This window comes from Erythrolamprus reginae, chromosome 1, assembly GCF_031021105.1.
Source record: "Erythrolamprus reginae isolate rEryReg1 chromosome 1, rEryReg1.hap1, whole genome shotgun sequence".
NCBI lineage: Eukaryota > Metazoa > Chordata > Lepidosauria > Squamata > Dipsadidae > Erythrolamprus > Erythrolamprus reginae.
In genome coordinates this window covers 69,429,585-69,457,441 of record NC_091950.1, presented here as the reverse complement: position 1 = coordinate 69,457,441, position 27,857 = coordinate 69,429,585, and the positions used below count along the sequence as shown (strand labels likewise).

Here is a 27,857-nt window from a genome sequence, read left to right as displayed (position 1 = left end):
AAAATTCTTCAAAGTACTGTCCTTGGGCCTCTATACATTTTTTCCAGCGACTCTGCCATGACCGGTACGGGCCCTGGAAGGCGTCTTCGGGGACCTCTTGCAAGCTCTTCGTCACAGCTGATTGGATCCTTAAAACCCACCTCTGTCGTCAGGCATGGGGGAATTGAGATATTCCCTTCCCCCTAGGCTTATAAAATTTATGCATGGTATGTCTGTATGTATGATTGGTTTCTTAAATTGGGTTTTTTTTAACATTATTTTTAATATTAGATTTGTACATATGGTCTTTTTACTGTTGTTAGCCCCCCCAAGTCTACGGAGAGGGGCGGCATACAAATTAAATTAATAAAATCTCTTCTATGGACGAAAAACGCGCCTTGCCATAATGCGCTACAAGTCCGCGAGTTCCTGGCCAAACACTAGGTGCCAACGCTGCCCCACTACCCCATAGTCCTGATGTCACCCCAGCAGACTTCTTTTTGTTCCCAGCCCTGAAAGGAACCCATTTTTGTCCATAGAAGAGATCCAATCAGCCGTGATGAAGACCTTGCGAGAGGTCCCCAAAGATGCCTTCCAGAGCTTGTTCCGGTCATGGCAGAGTCGCTGGAAAAAAATTGTAGAGGCCCAAGGACAGTACTTTGAAGAATTTTAAGTGTTTGTGCAAATCTGTTCAATAAATGACTTTAAAAAAATTATTTGCATTACTTTTGGAACGCACCTGTATAACTGTGATCAACCATGTTTCAAAGTTCTGAAAATGCCACCCATGGTCAGATGACCCCATTTGGGGTGCTTGGCAACTGGCAATGTCCATTTGCAGCATGCTTGGTTACATGACTGATTTGCAACAATTTTGTTGAACACTGGTGTTTTGATTTCCAGGAAGAGGGATCTAGAGGTGGGTTCGGACCAATTCGGGTCAGTTCTATGGAGCTGATAGTGACTTAGCAGCCTGGGTTGCTGAAACTGGCAGTGACCCAGGCCTGCCATGGCCCTGAGATGGTTCTCTCGGTGGCACTATAGGTGCCGCCATCTTGTTTTTTGCTTATTTGCAGAAGCTTTTTTAAAGTACCGTGCATGCCATACTTTGCCTCTGAGTGAACCTCCAGTGGGAGCAACCAGAACCCACCCCGGAGCCATCCCATAGTTAACAATGAGTTTGGTTAATAATCATGGTGTTGGTTTAATGAACACGGGTCGTAAAATTGGGTCTGAGGATGGGGTTATGACCAGCACGATTTACGACCATAATTTCCAGACTCAATTATTGGTTGTAACTCAAGGACTATACAATCTGAAAGAAAAAGATCTGTGGCAAAATGTTCACCAACTTTGCAACTATAGCATAGAATTTTCCATGTGAGTTTATCCATCAAGAGACTGAGACATAAACCACATCATCGTGGGCTACCAGTAAGACCTGTTGCCATTTTTGCAACTATGGACTCCAAATATTTTTTTTAAAAAACCAAAGTCCCTGACACATGACTGACCATTTTCAGCGATTGAAAGGCAATTGTCCTTTAAGAACATTTGGTTGCTTTTGCTAATCCCATTATTTTTTAAATGCCTTTCTTCTAAGTAACCACAAAATTTCCCACTTTGAAACAAAGAACTATAACTCCTGGGAAACTCTCTGTATTAAGGACTGAGTCAATTAGGGTGGAAAGTGACATGTTTGAATGTAATGAAGGTACTCTAAGCAAAGTCTTCTCTTTATCATAACGTGGTCTATTATGATTTACACATTCCATGCACCAGTGCATGTCGTTCTTTATGAATAGTTTTTCACATGCCTGGCAGCCCTTTTGCTTTCAGGCAGCAGAAGTAAACACTGATCCTCTATGCAGACAAGATAGTGCAGCATATTCTAGTTTGACTAAAACGCATGTGAGTACCAGCCAAAGCTGGATTTAATACAGGCACATATTCCAATTCAGCCTGAAGGTTATTCCAGTTAGGCATTACTAAACCCCACCCCCTGCTCCTCCCTTAAAAGAGATTGGATTTCCTTTGCTTATGTTTCTCTAGGAGTAGAGTCATATACGTGTAACTCTATGTTTCAGGAAGAGAGCATGACATTCTTGAAATCTCCATTTCAATGTGGATTTGCCCTCTGGTTCTGGAAAACCTAATGGGATCACATTTCTTAGTGCCAGGAGCAAATATTTTTCTTTTTTACTTTTGCTAGTAAGATTTTGTCTTGGTAAAAATAAAGGACACTTGGATATCCTAGAATCATGGCTTGGCTGCTGGTTAGAACTTGCTTTCCCAAAATTGCCTTTGGCAAGAAATTTTCTTATCATAGCAGAGCATGGAGCAACGGTCCCTTGACTGCATACATGCCAGAAGCCACAGCTTTTCCTGGACCAAGGAATCACCAAGAACTATACCAATTCTCAGTGGAGCAAGCAGATGTATTCTGGGGAGCAGTAGCAAGGAGCCGGCTGATGTGGAGCAATCCTTTCTATTCTGTTAGTGACTGTAACTTTCAGCAGGGCAAGGTATCCTGGTTCCTTGGAGGACAGCTCAATGTAGCAGGTAAGTAGAAATTCAACTGCTGTTTGTCTTTTTCTACTTATGAAGGGGAAAAAATTGCAACCCTGGACCTTTGGGTTCAGGAACTTTTTAAATCCTGTTTTAAATTTCACCAAAGTCAAAATTCCAATAATTTCCCCTTGTTTTTCAATACCCTGAAAATTAATGTACTTATCCTTTTTAAAAACTTTGAATATAGTAGCAACATACTGGATGGGACGGGAGTGAGTAAATGTTGCATAAGTAGCATAATGTGTACTGTGGATCTAAAACTCCTTCCTATCTATAATATAAAGCTCTTAGTTTATCAGACTTCTGTAGCCTGCTTACTAGAAGGATTACAACAATGTGAACTCTGTCTGTTTTTCTATCTTTGGAAAACCATCAGATAAAAAAAGGAAAACAAAATATAGAAAAGCAGAATAAGCAAAAATAAGTTATTTTTGCACTGGATTCAGGAAGACATTAATCTAGTTGACTGTGGGATGAATGTCCTCTGCAAATACTTTTGGAAATAATTATATTTGCATTTTACTGGTTATAAAAAAAATCAGTTCCAATATTATACTTTATAAAATGTTTATGTTTGGGCAGATTTAAAATAACTAAAAGATTTGCAATAGAATCAAATAGTAGACAACAGTACAACGAAAAAAGTGCAACTCCCACAATTCAAGTGTGTATATGAAAAAGCATCATTTGTGCAACATGAGTAAATTGTTTATATAAATCTTTTTACTATAGATCTTTTGTTCTGTGTATGCTTTTCATCTAGCCTATCAGATAAGTTTGGAGCAGTTTTAATCTTTTTTTTTCTGATGATTATACTCTGCTCATATCCTGCAGAAATGGAATGACATAGAAATATTAGTCAGTAAACCATGGACATTGAGAAGCTACATTTCAATTGAACTGAAATTTCTTAGTGATGCTTATATAAACTGTGATGGGCTTTCTCCTATCAATATGGTAATCAGGGTTCCTGCAGATATTCTTAAAATATATCATCTTAATATAATGCATGTGACATAACCAAACCAGAACACAAACCTTTGCCAAATATCACTCTTAGATATAAAAACATTCTAACCTCCATTAGTTTTCTTAAAATTATAGAGTGGAAGAGCCTATTTAGCAATGTCTGTTCTCCCTGCAGGGATCCAAATTAAATTAGCCACAGGAGATAGTCATATCAATATGCCATTGATAATAATTATATGGATCCTCGTTTCCCTCCTTTCTGAAGATTAAAAACATTTCCCCTCCAGCTGTATAGCACTTATTCTCCCAGCATCCACCTCCCAGCAGTGAAGCGTTAGCAGTGGATTTGCTATATAGTTTTGGGTGAATGGCTGATTTTATACATTGCAGTAAACTATGGTTTGCTTAACTATAGTTTACTGAACGAACACATTAAACCTCACATGAGATTGACACAAATCAGGTGTTCCCAGATGCTGGAAATTGTAGAATGAAAGTTCTACAATAGTAGTGTCTAGTGAAGGGCTACCAAAATTTTTGCTACAACACTGTGGGCATGGCTTATGCATTTTCTTTCAACATCTTTCAGTGCAAATTGAGTGCTCTGGGGTGGAACTCCATTTTTGCTACCCCACTACATTCCCCCCATCTGGGCAGTAGCCCACCCTTGGTTGTGTCAATGATGCAATGAATGGAAAAATAATGGTGCAATGAATGGGGAAAAATAACTACTGCAATTTACTACATTTACTATTATTGTAAAGGTCAAAATAAATTTGGTACTGGTGGGCCATTTTGACTTGCTTTATTTAGATAGAAAGCCCAGTAAGCTAGGATACGGTATCATGTGAATTAACAGTTAAGCCAGCTTTTCATGTGAATTAACAGTTAAGCCAGCTTTTTTCTCCCAGTTTGGCTCCAGTAGAGGAAGTGAGTCTTCCTGAGAGATAAAAGCCAACAAAAGCTGGGTAAAGTTTTGGAATGCAAAATCCAAGTACGGTAAATGTGGTAGAGAATTTGGTGTTCTTCACTCACATGACCCTTTGTATGTAAAAAGTAAATTTATAGCAACACTTGCTAAAACCTGAGTTATAGAAACATTGTATTTTTTCTGTAATTAATTCAAGTTAAGGATTACTAGCTCTAAAAATGTTCATGGCTTAGAAAGAGAATGTATCTATGTAACAAAATATTTATTTAGTCTGTTTCTTAATTCTACCAATAACCACTATGTTCTGAATGGATTATATAAACAAGATAACACAGTAAATGTGAAAACACAGTTAATCAAGAAGCAGTTATTTCAAGAAAAGGTAGAATCTATGGTTTAAATTCTGAAATGTGTTGTGCAGTTAATCTACCAACATTTGTTTGAGATTGCAAATGATTAACTTTAGATTCTAGAACTCTTGAGTTGTGAAAATCAATAGTACCTTTTATAATTGGCTTGAGCTACCTAGATGACCTTGAGCAGGGCAACCTGCACAATTTGACTTTAGGTTGTACAATTCATTTATCAATTGTTAATTTTGCACCTGAACTTTATAAGCAAATAATGATGGGTCTGTTCATATATATTCATACCAGGGGTGTGATATTCATCTGGAGAGCATCTTGATCAGCTTCAGCACATTATTTTATCTCCTGGTTAAGGGCTTATTTTTTTTTTATTCTGAGAGAGTAACAATGAAAGAGCTTGCAAGCCAGTAAGAGCTGAGAATATCATTAGCACCTGGAAAGGAACCTGAGCAAGTAGAGTAATGGAAAAAACCCTGCGAAGACTTAGGGCTTGGAAAACATTGTTCACAGAGAGTAACAATGAAAGAGCTTGGGAACATTAATAGCACCTGGTTAGGGCTGGAAAGAAACATCTGGAGCAAGTAAAGCAATGGGGGAAAAACCCTACAAAGACACAGTTTGGAAAACATTCTTCCCAGAGAGTAACAATGAAAGAGCTTTCAAGCCGGTAAGAGCTGGCAACTTTGTTGGCATCTGGTTAGGGCTGGAAAGAAACTTATTCAGAGCAAGTTAGAGCAATAAAAAAAACCCTGAAAAGACTTAGGGCCTGGAAAACATTCTTCTCAGAGAGAAACAATGAAAGAGCCTGCAAGGTAAGAGCTGGGAAGATAGTTAGCAGCTATTTAGGGCTGGGGAAAAAAAGTTACATTCAGAATATAAGATGCACCCAAATTATCAGCCTCTTTTAGGGAGGAAAAGGGTGCATCTTATACTCTGAAAAAATACGGTTTGCAGAATTAAGCATATATGTGTTTATGTGTGTGTATATTTGTATATATACAATATATCAGGCAGAAATCTACAGGTTTAAATCCCAGTAAGGTTATGGCTAGCTGATGAGAGCATAATAAGCTCAAAATAGATCTATACTAGTCTCCCTTCCTTTTCACTTATCAGCAAAAATATGTCAAACATATATATGTATGTATACTTGTATAAATACAGTGAGAGTGGATGCTAGTTCTTGATTCTTAGCATAGTACATTTGATTGAGGAAATTCGACCTAGCCATCAACATTAAATTTATGATGGGCACAGTAACAGCAGCTGCAGATGGCTGAGTGTGTAATAATGAGAGGTGTATTTTCTTTCAGTTAACTGTCTGGATCGACATGTCCACAAAAATCCAAATAAAGTAGCCTTAATCTGGGAGAAAGATGAGCCTGGGCAAGAAGACCAAATTACATACAGGTCCTGACTTACCATTTTCTCTATCCATCTATTTCAGTCTCCTAAGAGGTGTGAATCTTCTTAATGGTTAACACTTTCTTTTTTCTTTTTTAATCTCAGCCAAGTCCTAGGATTCTAGAGAAGGGAAAAGATTTGAACTGAAATGTCAATATTATGTTATTAAAAGTCAGATCAGTGATTCATTGAGCCCAGTATGGGAGACAATGATGCCCATGCTTATTTTCTGAGTTTTGGAAATAGAGGCTTTTCTCTTTGTCCTAATTTTAATAGAAGGTATTTCATTTATTTTACTTTATTTATTTTGTCAGAACATATACAAGATAGCAGGTATTAATATAGAGACCGCCTCCTGCCGCACGAATCCCAGCGGCCGATTAGGTCCAACAGAGTGGGCCTTCTCCGTGTCCCGTCGACCAAACAATGTTGGCTGGCGGGACCCAGGGGAAGAGCCTTCTCTGTGGCGGCCCCGGCCCTCTGGAATCAACTCCCTCCAGAGATTTGAATAGCCCCCACCCTCCTCGCCTTCTGTAAAATGCTCAAGACCCACTTTTGTCGCCAGGCGTGGAGATAATCACCATCTTTCCCCTTTTTATTATATTTTTGGCCTTACTGCATGATAGATTAGGTTGAATGTGTGTGATTGTATAGCTAGGGGTTTTATTATGTTATTAATGTCTTTTAAATGGATCTAATTTTGTATTGTTAGATTTGTAATGTATTGTATTATTGCTATGCTGTGAGCCACCCCGAGTCTTCGGAGAGGGGCGGCATACAAATCTAATAAACTATAAAAACTATAAACTATAACTACTGTATAAACATAAACAGAGTAAATACAGATAAATGAGGGCAGTGGGACAGTGATGGTAGGCACGCTGTTGCGCTTATGCACGCCCCTTACAGACCTCTTAGGAATGGGGGTGAGGTCAACTGTGGACAATCTAAGGTTCAAGTTTTTGAGGTTTGGGGAAGAAACTACAGAGTCAGGTAGTGCATTCCAGGCATTGACCACTCTGTTGCTGAAGTCGTATTTTTTGCAGTCGAGTTTGGAGGGGTTTACATTGAGTTTGAATCTATTGTATGCTTGTGTATCGTTGGGGTTGAAGCTGAAGTGTTCATTGACAGGTAGGACCTTGTGGTAGATGATGAAGACCAAAGCTCATAATAGTTCATAAAAGCCGTTTTCCACTGTTCTCTGTTACCTTGATTTTGGGATGTCTAATGGAATAATAAAACAGAGTGTATCCAAACTACTTGTTTTCTTTGGGCAGAGAATTGCTAGAATTGACATGTCGACTTGGGAACACCTTGAAGCGCCAGGGAGTGAAGAAAGGGGACAGAGTCACTATCTACATGCCTTCCTGTCCAATGGCTGTGGCGGCCATGCTGGCGTGTGCCAGGATTGGAGCAATACACACCGTAGTATTTGCTGGATTCAGCTCTGTTGCATTAGCGGACAGGATCCAAGATGGTAAGATTGCTGCATTTTTTTTCCTCTACTTTCTTTTCTTTCCCTTTTTAGGCTCAGTGACCAGTATGGTTTTCCAAAAGTATGATTATGCATGATTTGCTTTTAACCACAAACAATATTTTTTACTCGTAACATATCAAGATCCTTATTTCTCCAGTGCTGGCAGAAAGTGAAGCATATATTTTAGCTTAAATTCACAATTAAGGTCACAATTCAAAGTGTTGGTAATGACCTTTAAAGCCCTACATGGCATTGGACCAGAATACCCCCGGAACCACCTTCTACCACACGAATCCCAGCGGTCAATAAGGTCCCACAGAGTTGGCCTTCTCTGGGTCCCGTCGACCAAACAATGTCGTTTGGCGGGCCTCAGGGGAAGAGCCTTCTCTGTGGCGGCCCCAGCCCTCTGGAATCAACTCCCCCCGGAGATTAGAACGGCCCCCACCCTCTTTGTCTTTCAAAAGTTACTCAAGACCCACCTATATCGCAAGGCATGGGGGAACTAAGACATCTCCCCCAGGCTTTTTATATTTCATGTTCGGTGTGTTTGTGCTGTATGGTTTTTAATTATTGGGGTTTTTATATATTTTTATTATTAGATTTGTCCCATTGTTATACTGTTTTTACTATTGTTGTGAGCCGCCCCGAGTCTTCGGAGAGAGGTGGCATACAAATCTAATAAATTATTATTATTATTATTATTATTATTATTATTATTATTATTATTATTATTATTAATAATAATAATAATATTAAAAGGATTTATGCCCTTAGTAAAGCAGTAGAAATTTAAGACCCAATAAATTTTATTTTGTAATTTGACTTTTAAACAAAGGAAGATTGTCTTTTAAAGCTGATGCTCCTTCTTTCTTCATCTCTTGCTCTCAAATTTTCAGACTCCACCAGACTACTCCCTCCCACTTAATGCACCTGGGATCTAAATCCCATCACCACCAGTTTGTATGTGCACGTGTGATGCTTCTGTGCATATGCGGAAGTGTCTGGGTGTGGGTGGGTGAAGCCTCCCACTGCTGGCGCTATTTGTTTGTAGAATCAGACCATACTGGTAGCATGGGGTGGTGCAGCAGGTAGAGTGCTGTACTGCAGGCCACTAAAGCTGACTGTAGATCTGTAGGTCAGCGGTTCAAATCTCATCACCGGCTCAAGGTTGACTCAGCCTTCCATCCTTCCGAGGTGGGTAAAATGAGGACCCGGATTGTGGGGGCAGTGTGCTGGCTCTGTTAAAAAGTGCTATGGCTAACATGTTGTAAACCGCCCTGAGTCTAAGGAGAAGGGCAGCATAAAAATTGAATAAATAAATAAATAAATAAAATCCATCGTTGCTATGTACAGTGGCAGATTCCGTGTTTCCCCAACAATAAGATACGTCCCCATAATAAGGCCAATCAGGCTTTTCAGCACATGTGCTGACATAAGCCCCCTCCAATAAGCCCCCCCTCGCTCGCCGCCTACTGCACTCCCAAAATAATAAACCCTCTCCCCAATAATAAGGCCAAAGCCCTTTAGGGGTCAAAAGAAAATAAGACTCTGTCTTATTTTCAGGAAAAGACGGTAGGACAGCACTCCAGAGGGTTAACATCATTGCCCAGAGGGTGATTGGTTGCCCTCTCCCCTCCTTGGAAGAGCTATATAACTCCCGCTGTCTTAAGGAAGTTCAAAACATTCTTAAAGATCCATCTCATCCTGGGCACCCTTTTTTTGAACTATTACTATCTGGCAGACAGTACTGGATAATGAAAACTGCAACGTCCTGCCTGTCAATGACTACTTCAGCTTCAACTGCAACAACACAAGAGCACGCAACAAATTCAAACTTAATATTAATCACTCCAAGCTTGACTGTAAAAAATGTGACTTTAGCAATCGAGTTGTCGAAGCGTGGAACTCATTACCGGACTCAGTAGTGTCAACCCCTAACCCCCAACATTTCTCCCTTAGACTCTCTACGATTGACCTCTCCAGGTTCCTAAGAGGTCAGTAAGGGGCGTGCATAAGTGCACTAGTGTGCCTTTCGTCCCCTGTCCAGTTGTCTCTCCTTATCTCATATATCATATATCTTTTCTCCCTTTCATATATCTTCTCCTCTATTTTTATATCTTTTCTTTATATATAATACTTCATGTCTATTCTCTTCAATATGTATTGCGTATTGGAATGAATGAATGAATGAATGAATGAATGAATGAATAAAATAAAATAAAATAAAATAAAATAAAATAAAACAAAGATAAAGAGGCTGAAAAACAGTTTCTATCCCAGAGCAGTAACTATGCTGAATTCTACTGCATAGCATAATATTAATGCAGTATCAAGTTTTCAATTCAATTGTATAGAATAGGAAGGATGCGTGTTTTTGTTTTATTTTTAATACATGATGTACACTGAAGATGGCATTTAATTTTGTTATACGAGATGCAATGACAATAAAGTAAACTAACTAAGCTGACTTAACTCTGTCATATATGACATACAACATACATTAAAGATATTCAGAATGACATCAATGTAACAGTAGTTGTGTGTTTGCTGTATGTATCTGAAGGCCTGGTAAAGAACAATAATTAGAACTGGGTGAAGACCTGGATTGGGACCCAGGAATGGTAAGAAGAGAGTTCAGATTACCTCTACCCCTAATTGCTGCTATTACGGTATTTGTTTTGGAAACATAGTAACCTTTAAGGCAGTGGTTCCCAACCTTTCTAATGCCGTGACCCCTTAATACAATTCCTCCTGTTGTGGTGAGCCCCAACCATAACTCTAGCACCAATTCTCCCAACAGAGCTTTAAGCTGATTGGCAGTAAGGTCAGAGGGACACCTCCACTGTAAATGCCTGATTGGTCGGTGTTGTGATTCAGCCTGAGGCTCCTCAGGGACCGGCTGCGTCTCTGCTGGATCCATGCCCGGAGGAGGAGGACAGTGAACAGGAGGGGGAGGACCAGGCAGACGGGGGAGAGGAACATCAGGAAGAGGATGAGGGGGAGCAGCCTGAGAGCCCCGGGGGGGGGGCTCTCCCCAGCCAGTAGCCTGGCTTCATTGGATGAGGAAGCACAGGCTATAATTGACATGAGGCAGAGACGTGCAGCTCAGAGGCGGGACCAATTAGAAAGGTATTAGCATCACTAAATTGGCAACAGCTGGGTTTGGGTGTGGTTCTCCTCAGCAGGGTTTAAAAGGCAGGCAAGCCCTTTTAGCCATGTGGAGCGTTATCAACTTGAAAGTCCTGTGACCCTGCTTTGCTTCTCGGCATCTCTGATCTTGGCTTGTGGCCTAGAAGACTGGAAGACTTTGGGGAGGCGTATGTTTGTTATCTCCAGCGTTGTTTTTGACAGCAAGAATCCTGTTTTACTTCATGGCCTTCATGAAACATCTTTGAAGTTTCAGCGTGTTCCTGTGTGTAAGGACATTTTCTGTTACCTGTGTTTGCTTTGAATTCTATAAACTGCCTTTGATTTTTACCAGTGTGTCTGGATTCTCTTTTTGGGTTGGTGTTTGCTGGAGGGACCCAGACAGAACAGTCGGATTGTAAAAATATGTTCCAATGCACCAGGGTCTTGGGTGACCCCTGTGAAATGGTTATTCGACCCCCAAAGGGGTCCCGACCCCCAGGTTGAGAACCACTGCTTTAAGGCGAGAAGCTAGAAGAATTTCCCAAATAATCCTGAGACCATTTCTAATCTGTAACCAAAATACACTTACTAACCTATAACAAATAATACACTTGTTGAAATATATTCTAGTCCAGGGGTCCCCAACCTTGGCAACTTTAAGACTTGTGGACTTCAACTCACAGAATTCCTCAGCCAGCTTCACAAGTCTTAAAGTTGCCACGGTTGGGGACCCCTGCTCTAGTCTACAGTGTATCAGGGAGGAATTGACTCGACAAATTCCCGTTTAGAATACAAAGCAGGAAAAAGTTGCCTTGAAGAGAGTAAAATTTTAATACTAATTTTCTTTGTGTGCGGGGTGGGGGTACGTTGTCCTTTTCCAGCTCAGTCTGAAACAGTGATCACAGTCAATCAAGGTCTGAGAGGAGGCAAAGTTGTTGAACTAAAGAAGACAGTCGATGAGGCTGTGAAGTTTTGTCCGACAGTGAAGCGAGTTTTTGTTTCAAAAAGGACAGATGAGAAAGTTCTCATGTCTGATTTAGACATACCACTAGAGGAGGTGAGTAACATAGTCTTATATTACTGACGGAAGAAGAGATCTAAAACACTATAAAAAGTTGTCTTTCCCCAGTTTCCATAGTTTATGAACTCAGGGAGGATGAGTGCTATAGTCCTATATTCAGTGATACCTTTTATTTGTTTTCTTTTATCTTTGTTCAGGCCATGCTTGGCCTTAAGATCCTCGTTTCTATTAACCTAGATCCGTGATGGCGAATCTATGGCACATGTGCCACAGATGGTATGCGGAGCTATATCTGCTGCCATTGCCCCAACCTAGCTCCAGAGCCCACGTGCATGCTGGTGAACTGATTTTCAGCTCGCATTGAAACTCTGGGAGGGTGTTTTTGGCCTCGGGGGAGATCGAGAAGGCTGTTCAAGGAAGCCTCTGAAGCCTGGGGGGGGGGAAAATGGGCCTACCAGGCCCACCAGAAATTGGGAAACAGGGTACCGTGTTTCCCCGAAAATAAGACACTGTCTTATATTAATTTTTGTTCCAAAGGTTGTGCGCTACGTCTTATTTTCGGGGGGTGCCTTATATTTCTCAAATAAGACAAATTCACAGGCAGAAAAGCTGACACCCCCAAAGAAAGTATACCGTACGGTACACTGATTATGGTACGGTACCTGTCAGTATGGCACCCACGCACACAAACGACGGCACTTATATGGTACAACAGTATACTCCCACTATTGCAGCTTCCGGCTACCAGAGGAACTACAGTCTACGCACTGTAGTGGAGACTGTAATGGCAGTGAGACAGCAGCAGACTGTGTCTGCTGTACTGGACGGTACAAAGCGATGGAAGGGGCCAGCAGGGGATGGCACATTATTACGGTACCGCTATGAACAGCTTTGAATGGTACTGTATGTTTTTCCACCATACGATATGTAAACTTGACTATGCCTTATTTTCGGGGGGTGCCTTATATTAGCAAATTCTGCAACACCTCTGAAATGCCTTACTTTCGGGGTACGTCTTATTTTTGGGGAAACAAGGTATCAGGGCATCATGTGCGCATGCACAGAAATGGGACAGTGTGTGTGGGGGCCTTGAATTATGGGTGTGGGCACACACACATGCACACACACACAATAGTGTGCATGCACGCACTTTCGGCACCCAAGGGAAAAAAGGTTCGCCATCACTGACCTAGATGTTCCTTTTAGATGGAAAATGAGCTAAAAAACTATAGAAATGTAAAAACATAGAAGATTGACAGCAGAAAAAGACCACATGGTCCATCTAATCTGTCCTTATACTATTTCCTGTATTTTATCTTTGGATGGATATATGTTTATCCCAGGCATGTTTAAATTCAGTTACTGTGGATTTACCAACCACGCCTGCTAGAAATTTGTTCCAAGCATCTACTACTCTTTCAGTAAAATAATATTTTCTCACGTTGCTTCTGATCTTTCCCCCAACTAACCTCAGATTGTGCCCCCTTGTTTTTCTGTTCTCTTTCCTATTAAAAACACTTCTCTCCTGAACCTTATTTAACATATTTAAATGTTTCTATCATGTCCCCCCCCCTTTCCCTTCTGTCCTCCAGACTATACAGATTGAGTTCATTAAGTCTTTCCTGATACATTTTATGCTTAAGACCTTCCACCATTCTTGTAGCCAGCCTTTGGACCTGTTCAATTTGATTAATATCTTTTTGTAGGTGAGGTCTCCAGAACTGAACACAGTACTGTACTCCAAATGTGGTCTCACCAGCGCTCTATGTTTTGTTATTGCAATATCAGTTAACAAACCACGTTGCATTGATATGCCAGGACTGAGAAGGCAGTAAGATGCCTACGAGAGTCATTTCCTTCTCCTTTTTTATCACTTCTTTTCTCTTTCCTCCATGAATTATACTTCTTTTTCTACATTCCCTCTACATTGGGCAATGAATGGGTTCAGTCACTTTTTTTGCTTCTTAGTCTTCATACGTTGGTGCCTTTAGAGCAGGGGTCTAGAGAAATAGGAATTTGTTTGGTGAAAGTGAATATTTGGACTATTCCAAGCTAAATGTCATTATTAGTTTGGTCCTTGGTACAGAGGGAACTAGAGGAGATCACAGAGGCTTTGAAGAGAGCCTGTTGAAAGATTATCTGCTTTTTGTGACAGGAAATGATGAAAGAAGATGTAACTTGTCAACCTGCAACCTTGGAGAGTGAAGATTTACTGTTCCTCCTTTACACTTCAGGAAGTACTGGAAAGCCCAAAGGCCTGGTCCATTCCCAGGCAGGCTATTTGCTGTATGCTGCCCTCACCCATAAGGTATGGTATGGCATGGGGGGATCTTGCAATTGCGCAAGGACAATTGACATTCTGTGGCATTTTATCTGTGAATCTTCATGGGTAGATTGGGTGGTCACATTGTACTGAAAGTGAGCAAGCAGACACCAAATCAGACAGTTAGCAGCCAGCAAGCTATTTAAAAGTATTTTTTTCACATGGTCACTTTTTATTGTAAAATGTTTTTATTCTCCATGTAATTAATTTAAAAAACAAATTCCTTATGAACATTGGGAGATTATTATTCTCATACTTAACAGGTATATATACAGAAGCTCCATTATATGCAGCAGAATTTATTTCCAAGGATATAATATAATGTCTACAGCCTTATCATGAATATCTGAATCAAGCTCTACAGCGTGGGGCCTATTCCCAAATGATAGCCTTTGTAACTGGAAGTCTATCTGACTCACTGACCCTATATTAACATGGAATGTAGCACCATTTACTTTGCAGTAGATTTTATTTATTTATTTATTTATTTGTTTGTTTATTTATTTATTTGTTTGTTTATTCGTTCATTCGTTCGTTCATTCGTTCATTCATTCATTCCATTTTTCAATGCCACCCTTCTCCTTAGACTCAGGGTGGCTTACAACATGTTAGCAATAGCACTTTTTAACAGAGCCAGCATATTGCCCCCACAATCGGGGCCCTCATTTTACCCACCTTGGAAGGATGGAAGGCTGAGTCAACCTTGAGACGGTGATGAGATTTGAACCACTGACCTGCAGATCTAGCAGTCAGCTTTAGTGGCCTGGAGTACTGCACTCTACCCATTGCATCACCTCGGCCCATAGATACATTGGCATTGAGCAAGAATCCCACCCCCTTCATTCCTTCCTTTTCATTCTCCTCCAATCTCTTCACTACAACTAATCATTCCACAGATGTTCTTCAAAAATCACACCACTCTTTCTTCTGCTGAACTGGTTCCCCCCCCCCACTTTTTTTTTGCAGTTCCCTGAATCTTCCCAATCCAAATTTGCCTTAAAGATGAAAGATTAAGAACTTGAAGTTGTCCATCAACAGTTAGCAACATCTAGACAACAAATTAAATAGACTCTGCTCACCATATTAGAGACTTTCCAATTATGATGAAACACACATTATTTCTAGATTTTTTTCTTAATATATAAATCAACATTTGCAAATTGCGTCTTCTGTCTTTTTCTTAATATCAATATGTGACTCTCCTCTAATTAAAGTGACAAGCTCTGTGAGTACTGTTGTAGCAGCTAGTATTGTAAAACCTCTAGTTCAGCTTCCTAAATTAAAAAAAAAATAACCCCATTTGTTAAGAATGTTTCTAAAATGTAGTTGTTGGAATTTCAATGTAGCTTTGTGAAAAAATGGATTAAGTGACTTTGTCAACATTCACCTTGCAAAATTTGAGCCAGGATTTTTCTGGGTTTTTCTCTGACCTGACACCCACTCTATTATTTCACTTCCTAAGTTCTTGCATAGCGGAATATCTAATGTACTATCTTTAGTTTCTTGGCTGTTATTACTGCAGCTATTATTGAAAACAATGCTGCTCTGCTCCCAGCCTTCTCTTCACTCCCACTTCTTTCCAAATTCATTGTAACAGATGAGGATTCCAGAGTAGGACTGTGGGTGAAAGATCATTCTGTTTGCAATGGAAACTTGACATTCTCTGGGTAGGTTTGGGGATTTTTTTCCCAGTAAGAAGACGCCAGTGCTGTTTCCAGCTGGGAGAGAAGAATAAGAATTAATTCTCAAGCACAATGATAGTGTTTTCTTTTTTTTTTTGCCAAAGAACATCTGAATGTTCACCAACAAGAATCACTGGTTTGAGCTGGGAGTTATGCAAAAATATATAAATGAAACAGGTATCTGACCACAGATCGTACCATGATTATTGGAGGAACTGAAGGCTATGTATTAAAACTGCACATCTGGAGAAAAAATTAAAGAAGCATATTGGGCTTCTGCAGCTGTAGGTTGCTCCCTGTTCAAAACGGTTCCTAGAATCAGTAGCGCCAGCAGCAGGAGGCTCCACCCACCCACCCACCCAGGATGCTTCTGAGCATGCGCGTGCATGAACCAGTGGCAAAATATTTTACAACCCACCACTGATATTGGGGGAGGAGAAAGCTGCTTCTATCTCATGTTGTCCATTTTTTTGTAGTATGTGTTTGGCTACAACGATGGAGATATTTTTGGCTGCGTTGCTGATATTGGTTGGATCACGGGTCACAGTTATGTGGTATATGGACCTTTATGTAATGGAGGAACTACAGTCCTTTTTGAAAGTACTCCAGTGTATCCTAATCCAGGTAAAAAATAAATTAAAATTTATTTGGAGTCTTGGGAGAAGGGCAGCATACAAATCTAAATAATCATAATAATAATAATGAAAATTACAAAGATTACATAATGGGATATTGGTGCAAGACAAAGAAAGGCACAAAATTATATGGTTTATGTATAATCAGTAGATTAATTCGTGGCTCATGTATCTTTTATTTTACTTTATTTCTATGCAGCCCATTTTCAAATGCGTCAAAGTAACATCAATAATTGAATTTGTACCTCGTTACATACTACTCTTGCTTCTCTTCCCTTGTGGTCATTATCATTCCTTTTCCCTATCTTCCATTCCTCTACTGTCTATGTTAAGATTATTTTCTACAATAATATGTTCAGTGGAAGTGCTATACTAATTAGTAGAATGAATAGAAGATGAAACTTTTCCCCTTCTTTTTCATTGCCTTCTCATGTCTGTTAGCTTACACAAACATGCAAGTTAAGAGTGATGGGAACTCTGGGATTTTTTAATACATCAGATATATTACAAATGGGAACATAACAGAAATAGTGTTTTATGGGTAGAACTATTTCAAATAATGTAATAGCTTTTTACACAGCAATAATGGTGTGGCAATGCCTGCAGATAAACTGTATTTTTCGGAGTACCTGTATAAGATGCACCTAGATTTTAAAGGTGGAAAACAAGGAAAAAAGTATTCTGAACCAAAAGGTATAGTAATATATTATTTAATAAAACACCAGTGTGGCAGAATACTTTTTACAAACACGTATACTTTTTTATAACCATGTACACATTTACAAATTTCAAACTTGACAGCTTTAAGGCTAGTGGACTTCAACTCCCAGAATTCATTCTTCAGTCATGCTAGCTGGGGTAATTAGAAGGCAAAAACATTTTTGGCCTGTTTTTTTTCACAAAAATGGGGGCATTTTATATATTTGAAAAGCACATGTTGTAAATGTGAACCAGGTAAAGAGTGAGTTTGTCATTTGTAGGGCGTTATTGGGAAACGGTGGAGAGGTTAAAGATAAATCAGTTTTATGGAGCCCCAACAGCAATCCGTCTTCTTATTAAATATGGAGATAACTGGGTAAAGAAATATGACAGGTCTTCCCTCAAAATTCTTGGATCAGGTAAGTAGTAAGCCAGTCAATATCATTTTTCTCCTGGCATAGAATAGAATGGAATTATTTATTGCACAAGTATGATTGGACACACAAGAAACCCATCTTGGTGCACGTGCTCTCAGTCTACATACAAAAAATGATATGTTCTTCAAGAATCATAAGGTACAACACTTAAGGTACTAATAAGCAATTAATCGTATTGGGAACCAGTCAATATAAATTGTAAGGATACAATCAGTAAAGTTACAGTCATTAGTGGGAGGAGATGGATTATGGGAATGATGAGAAGATTAATAGTAGTGCAGACTTAGTAAATAGTTTGACAGTGTTGAGGGAATTATTTGTTTACATAGAAACATAGAAACATAGAAAACTGACGGCAGAAAAAGACCTCTTGGTCCATCTAGTCTGCCCTTTTACTATTTCCTGTATTTTATCTTAGGATGGATATATGTTTATCCCAGGCATGTTTAAATTCAGTTACTGTGGATTTCCCAACCACGTCTGCTGGAAGTTTGTTCCAAGGATCTACTACTCTTTCAGTAAAATAATATTTTCTCATGTTGCCTTTGATCCTTCCCCCAACTAACTTCAGATTGTGTCCCCTTGTTCTTGTATTCACTTTCCTGTTAAAAACACTTCCCTCCTGAACCCTATTTAACCCTTTAACATATTTAAATGTTTCGATCATGTCCCCCCTTTTCCTTCTGTCTTCCAGACTATACAGATTGAGTTCATTCAGTCTTTCCTGATACGTTTTATACTTAAGACCATTCTTGTAGCCCGTCTTTGGACCCGTTCAATTTTGTCAATATCTTTTTGTAGGTGAGGTCTCCAGAACTGAACACAGTACTCCAAATGTGGTCTCACCAGCGCTCTATATAAGGGGATCACAATCTCCCTCTTCCTGCTTGTTATACCCCTAGCTATGCAGCCAAGCATCCTACTTGCCTTTCCTACCGCCCGACCACACTGTTCACCCATTTTGAGACTGTCAGAAATCACTACCCCTAAATCCTTCTCTTCTGAAGTTTTTGCTAACACAGAACTGCCAATGCAATACTCAGATTTAGGATTCCTTTTCCCCAAGTGCATTATTTTACATTTGGAAACATTAAACTGCAGTTTCCATTGCTTAGCAGAGTGATGGCATTCAGGAAAAAAACTGTTCTTGGGTCTAGTTGTCTTGGTGTGCAGTGCTCTGTAGCGACATTTTGAGGGTAGGAGTTGAAACAGTTTACGTCCAGGATGCGAGGGGTCAGTAAATATTTTCAACGCCCTCTTTTTGACTCGTGCAGTATACAGGTCCTCAATGGAACTACTTGGGACACACGCATGAAATTTTGGCAATTTTTTTTGCTTCTGCGCATGCGCAGAAGGAAAAGAAAATCACTGAAATTTCACATGCTCATGCATTCCCTCACAATATTGTGCTTCCTGTGCATGTGTAGAAGCAAAATCTCACTCAAATGTGCATGTACAAAGCTGAACGTGAAGCTCAATTTTCGATACCAATGTGGTATCCTCATCCATACCGGTAGCACACATAACGCTAAACTAGAATGGATGGATTCATATATTATGCTAATATATATAACCAAGATATGCTACGGTTTAACAAAATGCATGTATGCTGTTGTGGTTAGCTCTGGCCCAGCTCCTGCCCCAAGGAATGTGGAGGTGGAGGTGGGGGAAACATCCACATGCCGCAGGCCTGTTTTGCTTCCAGTAGAATCTGTCTCCTCTGACCAAGGAAGTGTGAGTGACAGGGAAGAGGGGAGTTTGGCAGACAGCCCAGGAGGAGATCAATCATCTGTACCATCCCTGGATTCTGAACAAGAATTAATGACACATCCACGCATGCGTAGAGTGATGCAAAGGAGACAACAACTGAAGGATTATTACAAGAGAAAATGAGGCCACCTGTGGTTGGGTGGGGCTGCTGTAATTAGTGCTACAGATAAAAGTGCAGCCTGGTGTTTTAGCCTCATGGCAGTTTATCTGATTCATTGTTTTGTCAAGATCGTGGTTTTTTGCTGTTCAGGATTGTGTGTGTGGACTCTCTGGACTTTAGAATTGGACTCAATTTCCCAGTTATTGGGTGAGCAATTGGATTGCATTTGTGTGTACCAGAAAATCCCTTTGACATTTAAAAAGGGAGCTGTTTCTGTTTTTCTGTTTATAAAAACTTTTGGGTTTTCCTTTTATTGTGTGGTGTGTGTCTTCCTGGACTAATTACCCTGTAATTACGGGCAGTTGAGACACGCAGGCAGAACATACGCAAACCAATTTTTTTCTTTACTAGATATTTTGTTTTTCCTCTCTTCTTGCAGTGGGAGAACCTATCAATTCAGAAGCCTGGGAGTGGTACTTTAATGTAGTTGGAGATAAAAAGTGCCCTGTAGTTGATACATGGTGGCAAACTGGTAAGAAGCATATATAAATGCACTATTTTTTGCAGCAGTAAGTGTCATTTGATTAAGCATTGCATTTATTTGCAAAAATTAGCATGCATCGTGTCTTATATGCCAAGCAAGATAGAGATAAGGATTTAAATGCTTTGACCCAAAATCTCTTAGCAAAAACCAAATCAAATAAAGACACTTGATTGTAGCAGCTGAACTATGTTAATTAAGATTACAATGTATGGGAATCGAATACATAGAAAGAATACATATACATAGGAATATTTGAAAAAATGTTCCAGGTATTTTCATAGTTCTTCATAGTATGAGCTCAGAAGCACGACTTGTATCAAGAACAAATACAAGGAATTTTCATTTACAAAATGGTGATAATAAAGATGAGAAAAATTTTCTTATTAGCCTAGACTAGAATTTTATTGTCCAAGTATGATTGGACACACAAGGAATTTGTCTTGGTGCATATGGTCTCAATGTACATAAAATAAAAGTTCATCAAGAACCATAATGATAATCAACACTTAATGATAATCCAGGCACAAATAAGCAATCAAATCATATTAGGAACCAGTCAATATAAATTGTAATTAATTAGCATTCCCTCATTATTTTTCCTTCATTTCAGAAACAGGAGGCATCTGTATTGCTCCTCGACCTTCAAACCCCGAAGATGAGATTGTTCCAGCTATGGCCATGAGGCCATTCTTTGGCATCAGACCTTCCCTTCTAGATGATAAAGTATATATTTAATTTAGTAGTTGGAGAATTTGATAATCTACTTTTCAATTGACACAAGTTCTTAAAAAAAGAAATATCAAAGCAACAGTTCTATACTATGGGCTTTCCCTTTACTTTTCTGAACTGAAATAGCATGATCACCTCCCTTATGTCTTCAAATCTCTTCCCAAAAGTCTTGTTTAATAAAAGGGTTTGGATTATCTCTCCTGGTACTACTGCATATTATCATTAAATCAATGTATAATTGAAAAAATCTTTATCTATCTATCTATCTATCTATCTATCTATCTGTCTGTCTGTCTGTCTGTCTGTCTGTCTGTCTGTCTATCTATCTATCTATCTATCTACCTACCTACCTACCTACCTACCTACCTACCTACCTACCTACCTATCTGGTACTCTGGCCCGATGCCATTTCTGTTTCCATTTCATCCACTTCCCAGGTTGCAGGGTTGTTTTTATTGCTACTCTCTCCAAAGCTTTTTTCTCTCCAAGCCCTAATAAGGTGCTAATGATCTTCCCAGCTTGTTTTTTCTAGGCCTAAGTCTTTGTGGAACCTTCTGCTGTTACCGGTTCACACCCACCACTAGTCATAGTGCCTGATCTATAAATCCCTTGGAAACTCAATCTTGATCCAATTTAATTAGACAAATGACAAACAACAACAGTTTTAGAAACGTAGGGAAACTGAACTGGGTAAATAAATATATAAAATGCCTTTCTATAAAATATTGACTAAGAGGCACAAATATACAAATGAAAATTATAATGTTAATGAAGATTACAAAGGTTAGATTTTTTTATAAAGAAAAGCCAGGCTTTTCAGCATTTAGATAAGGGTTCTGAACAACAGTAGCACAAAGCCATTGGAACATCAAAAATGCAAAGACTTTTATTGCTAGTTTATACAAAACATCTAGCAGAAGAAATTTTAAACAAAGATAGGAAATGCATGATTTTGTAAAATGAGTTTAACAGACAATTATGTACGTGCCTTCAGCTGCATTCTTTAAGCCTCAGTAATAATCTGAATAACTATGCAAGCCATTTCCGAAGTTAATTAAGTTTATACTATTTTCTCTCTCTCCAGGGAAATGTCTTAACACAGAATGATGCCTCTGGAGCCCTCTGTATTTCTCAAGCTTGGCCAGGCATGGCGAGATCTATTTACAATGATCACCAGCGTTTTCTGGAGACCTACCTGATGCCTTACCCAGGTATGGATGAGTGGAAATGGAAAGGGAAAATAAGAGTAATATATACTGTGTTTAGAAATTATAATTCCTCCTTCTGAATCCTTGTGCACAATGGCATGTAGAGCCAGGGTGACGCAGTGGTCAGCGTGCAGCACTGCAGGCTTCCTCAGCTAACTGCTAGCTCTAGTTCAGCAGTTCAAATCTCACCACCAACTCAAGGTTGACTCAGCCTTTCATCTTTCCAAGGTGGGTAAAATGAGGACCTAGATTGTTGGGGGCAATATGCTGATTCTGTAAACCGCTGAGAGAGGGCAGTAAAAGCACTATGAAGTGGTAAATAAGTCTAAATGCTATTGCTATATAGAACCAGAAAAATATTTTTTTTCAAGTTATTGTCAGAACCAAACCCATAGTGCCACCCATATATAATTCACCAGAAAATAAAAATGTGGTTCAGGGTTGAACTGTGGAATACTCAGTGCCCTCTGAACATTGTTGTTTGTTTGTAGATGTTTTGTTATCCAACTAGTGCACTGATGTTACTTAGCTGGCTTATGAAACATCTGCAAGGAAATAACCAAGTTTAGATAGCACCAAGGACTCATGGAGTGGACTTATTGTTTGCATTGTAAAGGTGAATGATTTTCTTCTAATTCAAATAATCTAGTGACAGAGAGAGTAAGGAAAATGACCTTGATTGAGATAATGCAGGAGCCATTACCTAGACAAAAGGGACTGAAACATTTTTTAAAAGAGCAGAACATAAAGATAACAAAAGGATTAGATGTTAGGGAGAGGAAATACAGTATACAAATACCTTTCAATACGTATTTTAGATATGTATTGGAGGACAGAAATACAGTATTGTGTTTGTACCTTGAAGTGGTTCAGCAGAGGAAAAGGTTTACCAACTTAGCTGTTTGTGAAAAATATCTGGGAGAAGTCCAAGGCTTTCGACAGAACACATCCAACAAATATAGTTCTGTACAAATGTTTAAGCACCCTGATCAGATTGTGTGTTTCAGTGAATATAGAGCTTGTGTCAGCTTCTGTTGACTTAAGAGATTCATTGAAACATGTAAGCTGAATCAGGGTGCCTAAACTTTTGTATTTGGCTGGTTCAGAGTGGTTCAAAGTGTGGCGGCGTGGGCAGTTCTTGAACCCCCCAAGAATGGACCATGTAACATCACTGCTTCACAAGCTGCATTGGCTGCCAGTTTACTTTTGGGTGGAATTCAAGGTCTTTAAAGCCTTTCACATCATGAGTTCAGGCTACCTGAGGGATGTCTCACCCTATTGGGATTGGCCATTTCCACCAATGCTGGCAGGGGAGGCATGCTGTGGATCATGTCATGATTATTGCAGCTAATGGAGTCCAGGAGAAGGGCCTTTTTTGCTGTTGCACCTGCCCTCTGGAACATCTTGCTCTCCAATGTGAGATTGGCCCCTGCCTCCTATCTTTTATAAGGGCCTTAAGACCTGGCTTGGAGCCCCAATGGGGAAACAGCACAGTAGAGATGGTTGATTAGAAAGCTTAGAACTACGATGCCTTAAACATGACCTAAGCATAGCCCATAAAATCATCTGCTACAACATCCTTAATGTTAACGACTACTTCAGCTTCAACCACAACAATGCACGAGCACACAACAGACACAAACTTAAAGTAAACCGCTCCAAACTGGACTGCAGGAAGTACAATTTTAGTAACCGAGTCATTAATGCATGGAACTCACTACCTACTCTGTAGTATCATCACCTAACCCCCAAAACTTTACCATTAGACTATCCACTGTTGACATCTCCCAATTCCTAAGAGGTCAATAAGGGGCGTGCATAAATGCACCAGAGTGCCTTCCGTCCCCTATCCTAATGTTTCTCTTTTACTAGTATCATGTACAATATATAAACATTGTTATATCTTTGTATACTACCAATACATACTTGACAAAATAACATAAATAGATGGATGGATAGATAGATAGATAGATAGATAGATAGATAGATAGATAGATAGATAGATAGATAGAAGCTGTCATCTCCCCCGCATCCTGCCCCAATCTCTCTACTTGTAATTGGATTTTAATAGTTGATTTTAACATTTTTATTTTAATATTTATATATTATGATTGCACAATGCTCAGAGTTACAGTACCTTGTGCTTAAGATGGGCAAGCAATAAATTTTATAAACAAACTCTATTGCTCATTTTACAATAAGATGTGCTATGACGAAGAAATCTTTTCCTATGTTCATCCTGTGTGGGAACTTTCTGGATTTTCTAAAGGAAAATAACTGCCTTATATTTTTGCCCTGTTTTTCATCCTAGGATATTTCTTCACTGGAGATGGGGTCTACCGGACAAGCCAAGGATATTACCAGCTGACAGGCCGCCTGGATGACGTCATCAACATCAGTGGGCATAGGCTAGGCACTGCTGAGATAGAAGATGTTGTGGTAAGAGGCATGGGGGAAACTAGCAGTTATTACAACATGCTCGTAGTCATCCAAGATGTAATGATCTGAGCAGCAGCTGCTATCTGAGCTGGCCCTTTAGCCGAATTGCTTGTGGCTCTGCAGACTTTTGCATGCTTCAATGCACCATCCACACTGACTTAAGATTAAGATGGGAAACAACGAAATATGAAAAGCAAATTTGATTGCCAGAAAAATATAAACAGATGCCTGCCTCCTTTTCCTTTTGGAAACCAAACTGTAATTCATAACTGCAGAGTATGGGATTTCTACTCGCAGTATTATAATTTTCATAATATTGTTATCCAAAATATACAGGGCCTTAAAATGACAACAATAACGAATGATACAGAATTAAATGTATTTAAGGGGATACCGGATTTTTAAAAATGTAGCAAAATTTTCTCAGGGAATCTTCAGTAGTCTACTGCAAAGACAGGAGAAGTGTACATACCTATAAATGTATGTAAAATTCCTGACTTATTAAAAAAGCCACTATAAAAGTTAGTCAAGTTATGCACATCAATACTTTCTCTGATCTGAGTTTGCCAAATAACGTTACATAGTGTTATACGTTGTATACTGGAAATATTTACTGCTTTAAAGCATCTTCAACCAGATTAGTCTTTCTGACTCATATTTCCCTTAATGTGGACACTTATTCTATTTTGTTCTATAGCTCAAAGTCTCATGAGAAATATTTCTTCATGCAACAAAGGTATTATTTCACACAATCACTTAACCTGCATCTGGAAGAAAGGCTGGTACTTCGGAGTCTTGCCTTGCTAGTCTATTCCTTTTGTTTTGACCACACCAGGTTTAGTGACCCACATGTTTTTGCCAGCCTGTCAGGATCCTTGCAGTAAATTATAGACCTGTTTATGTTCCAGAATAAACACGAGGCAGTGGCAGAGTCAGCTGTGATTGGATATCCTCATGAAATCAAAGGCGAAGGTGGGTGAGTCAGTTCGGCTGCTAATAACTGCAGTTTCTCTAATTGACTCTGCTTTCACTAGCATATGAATAGAATAGAATAGAATAGAATTTTTATTGGCCAAGTGTGATTGGACACACAAGGAATTTGTCTTGGTGCATATGCTCTCAACGTACATAAAATAAAATATACATTTGTCAAGAATCATGTGATACAACACTTAATGATTGTCATAGGGGTCAAATAAGCAATGAAGAAGCAATATTAATAAAAATCGTAGGATATACGCAACAAGTTACAGTCATACAGTCAACATGGGAGGAAATGGGTGATAGGAATGATGAGAAAAACTAGTAGAATAGAAGTGCAGATTTAGTAGAAAGTCTGACAGTTTTGAGGGAATTATTTGTTTAGTAGAGTGATGGCGTTCGGGAAAAAACTGTTCTTGTGTCTAGTTGTCTTGGTGTGCAGTACTCTGTAGCGACGTTTTGAGGGTAGGAGTTGAAACAATTTGTGTCCAGGATGCGAGGGGTCAGTAAATATTTTACCCGCCCTCTTTTTGACTCGTGCAGTATACAGGTCCTCAATGGAAGGCAGATTGGCAGCAATTGTTTTTTCTGCAATTCTGATTATCCTCTGAAGTCTGTGTCGGTCCTGTTGGGTTGCAGCATCCAACAGAACATCCAACATCCAACAGAATCTGTTTGCATGATGCATATTTATTGCATGCTTGGGATAGGCTCCATTCAGATCCTTCATGTGGCCATTTAATGATAACTGAAGTGAAGATCAAGTCCTGAAGTCTTGGCTGAGAGGAGATATGGAATTAAATTGGAGTAACATTTATAGTAAGAAAGGGAAGAAGAGTGCTAAAGCACGAAGTTGTATGCCCCGATTCTTACTTCACAGGACAATACTAATACTAATATTACTAACACTACTACTACTACTACTAATAATAATAATCAATAATAATAATAACCAGTAATAATAATAATAATAACAACAACAACAACAACAATAATAATTTATTAAATGTGTATGCTGCCCCTCTCTGGAGACTCCAATAGACAAATTAAGAATTTGTAGGAGTGGGGCATTGTTTCAAAAGTTAATCAGCAAAAGTAAAATTAATAGCAACTTTAACTTCCTACTCACTATCAGCCAATGCATAGGGGAATCCAGCTTCTTGCTGAACTATTTAGGGGACTATTTTAGTAAAACTCTAGTTTTGATGATTGATTATTTTACTCTTCCCTTTTAAAAAAAACAACAACAGGTGCCTATGCATTCATTGTGCTGAAAAAAGGCTTTAAACTATCCCAAGAGAACCTGACCTCTGAACTCCAGAGACTTGTTTCAAAAGAGATAGCAAAATATGCAGCACCAGACCATGTTCAGGTAAGAACAGGCAACCACCATCCCACGCACCTCTTCATTCTGCCTAACAATGATTATTTATTGTCTGACAGAAGGTAGAACATAGTTGGATTCTGCCTTTAATATTTTAAAAAATAACTCAAGGTGACACCTCCCTCCTCCTATTTTCCCCACAACAACTGTATGAGACGGGTTGGCCTGAAAGTGTATGACTGGCCCAAGGTTGCAAGAAAATTCAAAGCAATTAGATAACCAATGCAATTTTTTTTGCAAAGACATTTTAAATAATTTCTTTAAATGTCCAGGATAATAATTCTTCTGTTGTCATTGATCATTTACTCAGAATACTGAGATTTTGTAAGATTAGCAGTACATTTCTTCTCAAATTAATATTTATAAGGTGAAGTTCCTGATGCTGCTCTAATCTTTCCTTTCATTTTTCTGGTTCAGGTAGCTCGACACCTGCCTAAGACGCGTTCAGGAAAAATTATGCGACGGGTTCTGAAGAAGATTGTAGAAAACAAAGTAGATGAGCTTGGAGATTTGACAACCCTGGATGATCATGACACGGTGAAAGAGATAATTGAGGGATATAAGAAACTTCTGCAGAAAGACCAGAACCAGTAGCCTAAAATATCTTGGCTCTCAAGAAGCAACAGTGAGAGGGGTACTGTGCCAACAGCAGTCTTTCTACTCTTAAAATCCCTTGAAGAACCAAAAGGAGAAGCTTATCCATTACGGACAAAAACCTATTTTAATAAATGGGAAAAATATAACTTAAGTAACAGCTGAATAATATGCTGTTACAGCACAGTCATTACTTACACAAACCACTCCTGGATGATTCACCATTTGTTCCACGGTTTATGTATTAGGACATTAAGTCTCCATTTTTGAGCAACTAAAAAGTGCTGGGAGAAAAACTTCACAAACTTCAAGGGAAAATTTAAATACATTTATAGAGGATTTTTACATGATATCAAACTTTGGGGAATAAAATAATGCTTTGGGTTTTATTAGAAGATTTGGGGGAGCTTTTCAAAGGAAAAAGAAGGAGGTATAATTTAAAAGGCCATAAGACACATATTAAATAAATAAAAAATAAATAAA

At 39.1% G+C, this 27,857-nt stretch overlaps 2 protein-coding genes across 6 annotated transcripts in view; one reads left to right on the top strand and one right to left on the bottom strand.

Moving 5' to 3' along the window:
- The first annotated feature begins 1,558 nt into the window (after nt 1–1,558).
- On the top strand, nt 1,559–27,857 carry LOC139169079 (acetyl-coenzyme A synthetase 2-like, mitochondrial). Of its 5 annotated transcripts, none has more exons than XM_070754916.1 (14): nt 1,559–2,541; nt 6,132–6,276; nt 7,500–7,699; nt 11,710–11,885; nt 14,005–14,157; nt 16,331–16,478; nt 17,470–17,607; nt 19,935–20,027; nt 20,650–20,762; nt 21,853–21,979; nt 24,288–24,415; nt 25,324–25,387; nt 26,647–26,768; nt 27,198–27,857. In XM_070754916.1, exons 3-14 carry the CDS (start codon nt 7,582–7,584, stop codon nt 27,372–27,374), a joined length of 1,557 nt encoding a protein of 518 aa, XP_070611017.1. In that variant the 5' UTR covers nt 1,559–2,541; nt 6,132–6,276; nt 7,500–7,581; the 3' UTR covers nt 27,375–27,857. The 5 variants fall into 5 exon arrangements, 4 of the variants coding, with proteins under 4 accessions (XP_070611017.1, XP_070610989.1, XP_070611001.1 ...); XM_070754888.1 differs by having other exon boundaries at nt 2,022–2,541; nt 6,132–6,228; XR_011559423.1 differs by having other exon boundaries at nt 2,142–2,541; nt 6,132–6,228; nt 25,113–25,387.
- The window catches only part of ABCD4 (ATP binding cassette subfamily D member 4), a 54,609-nt gene continuing 52,816 nt past the window's right edge, over nt 26,065–27,857 (bottom strand). The window contains exon 18 of the mRNA XM_070754941.1: nt 26,065–26,175. Within this exon, the coding sequence (XP_070611042.1) occupies nt 26,135–26,175 (41 nt within the window). The 3' untranslated portion in view covers nt 26,065–26,134. The remainder of the gene's footprint in view (nt 26,176–27,857) is intronic.

What these genes read in the sequence shown, in the direction of transcription:
- LOC139169079 (XM_070754888.1), top strand. Translation starts at nt 2,241, where the DNA reads ATGGCTTGGCTGCTGGTTAGAACTTGCTTTCCCAAAATTGCCTTTGGC. An exon ending in AGGACAGCTCAATGTAGCAG is followed by an intron (nt 2,542 to 6,131) that starts GTAAGTAGAAAT and finishes ATTTTCTTTCAG; the next exon opens with TTAACTGTCTGGATCGACAT. An exon ending in TAGACATACCACTAGAGGAG is followed by an intron (nt 11,886 to 14,004) that starts GTGAGTAACATA and finishes TTTTTGTGACAG; the next exon opens with GAAATGATGAAAGAAGATGT.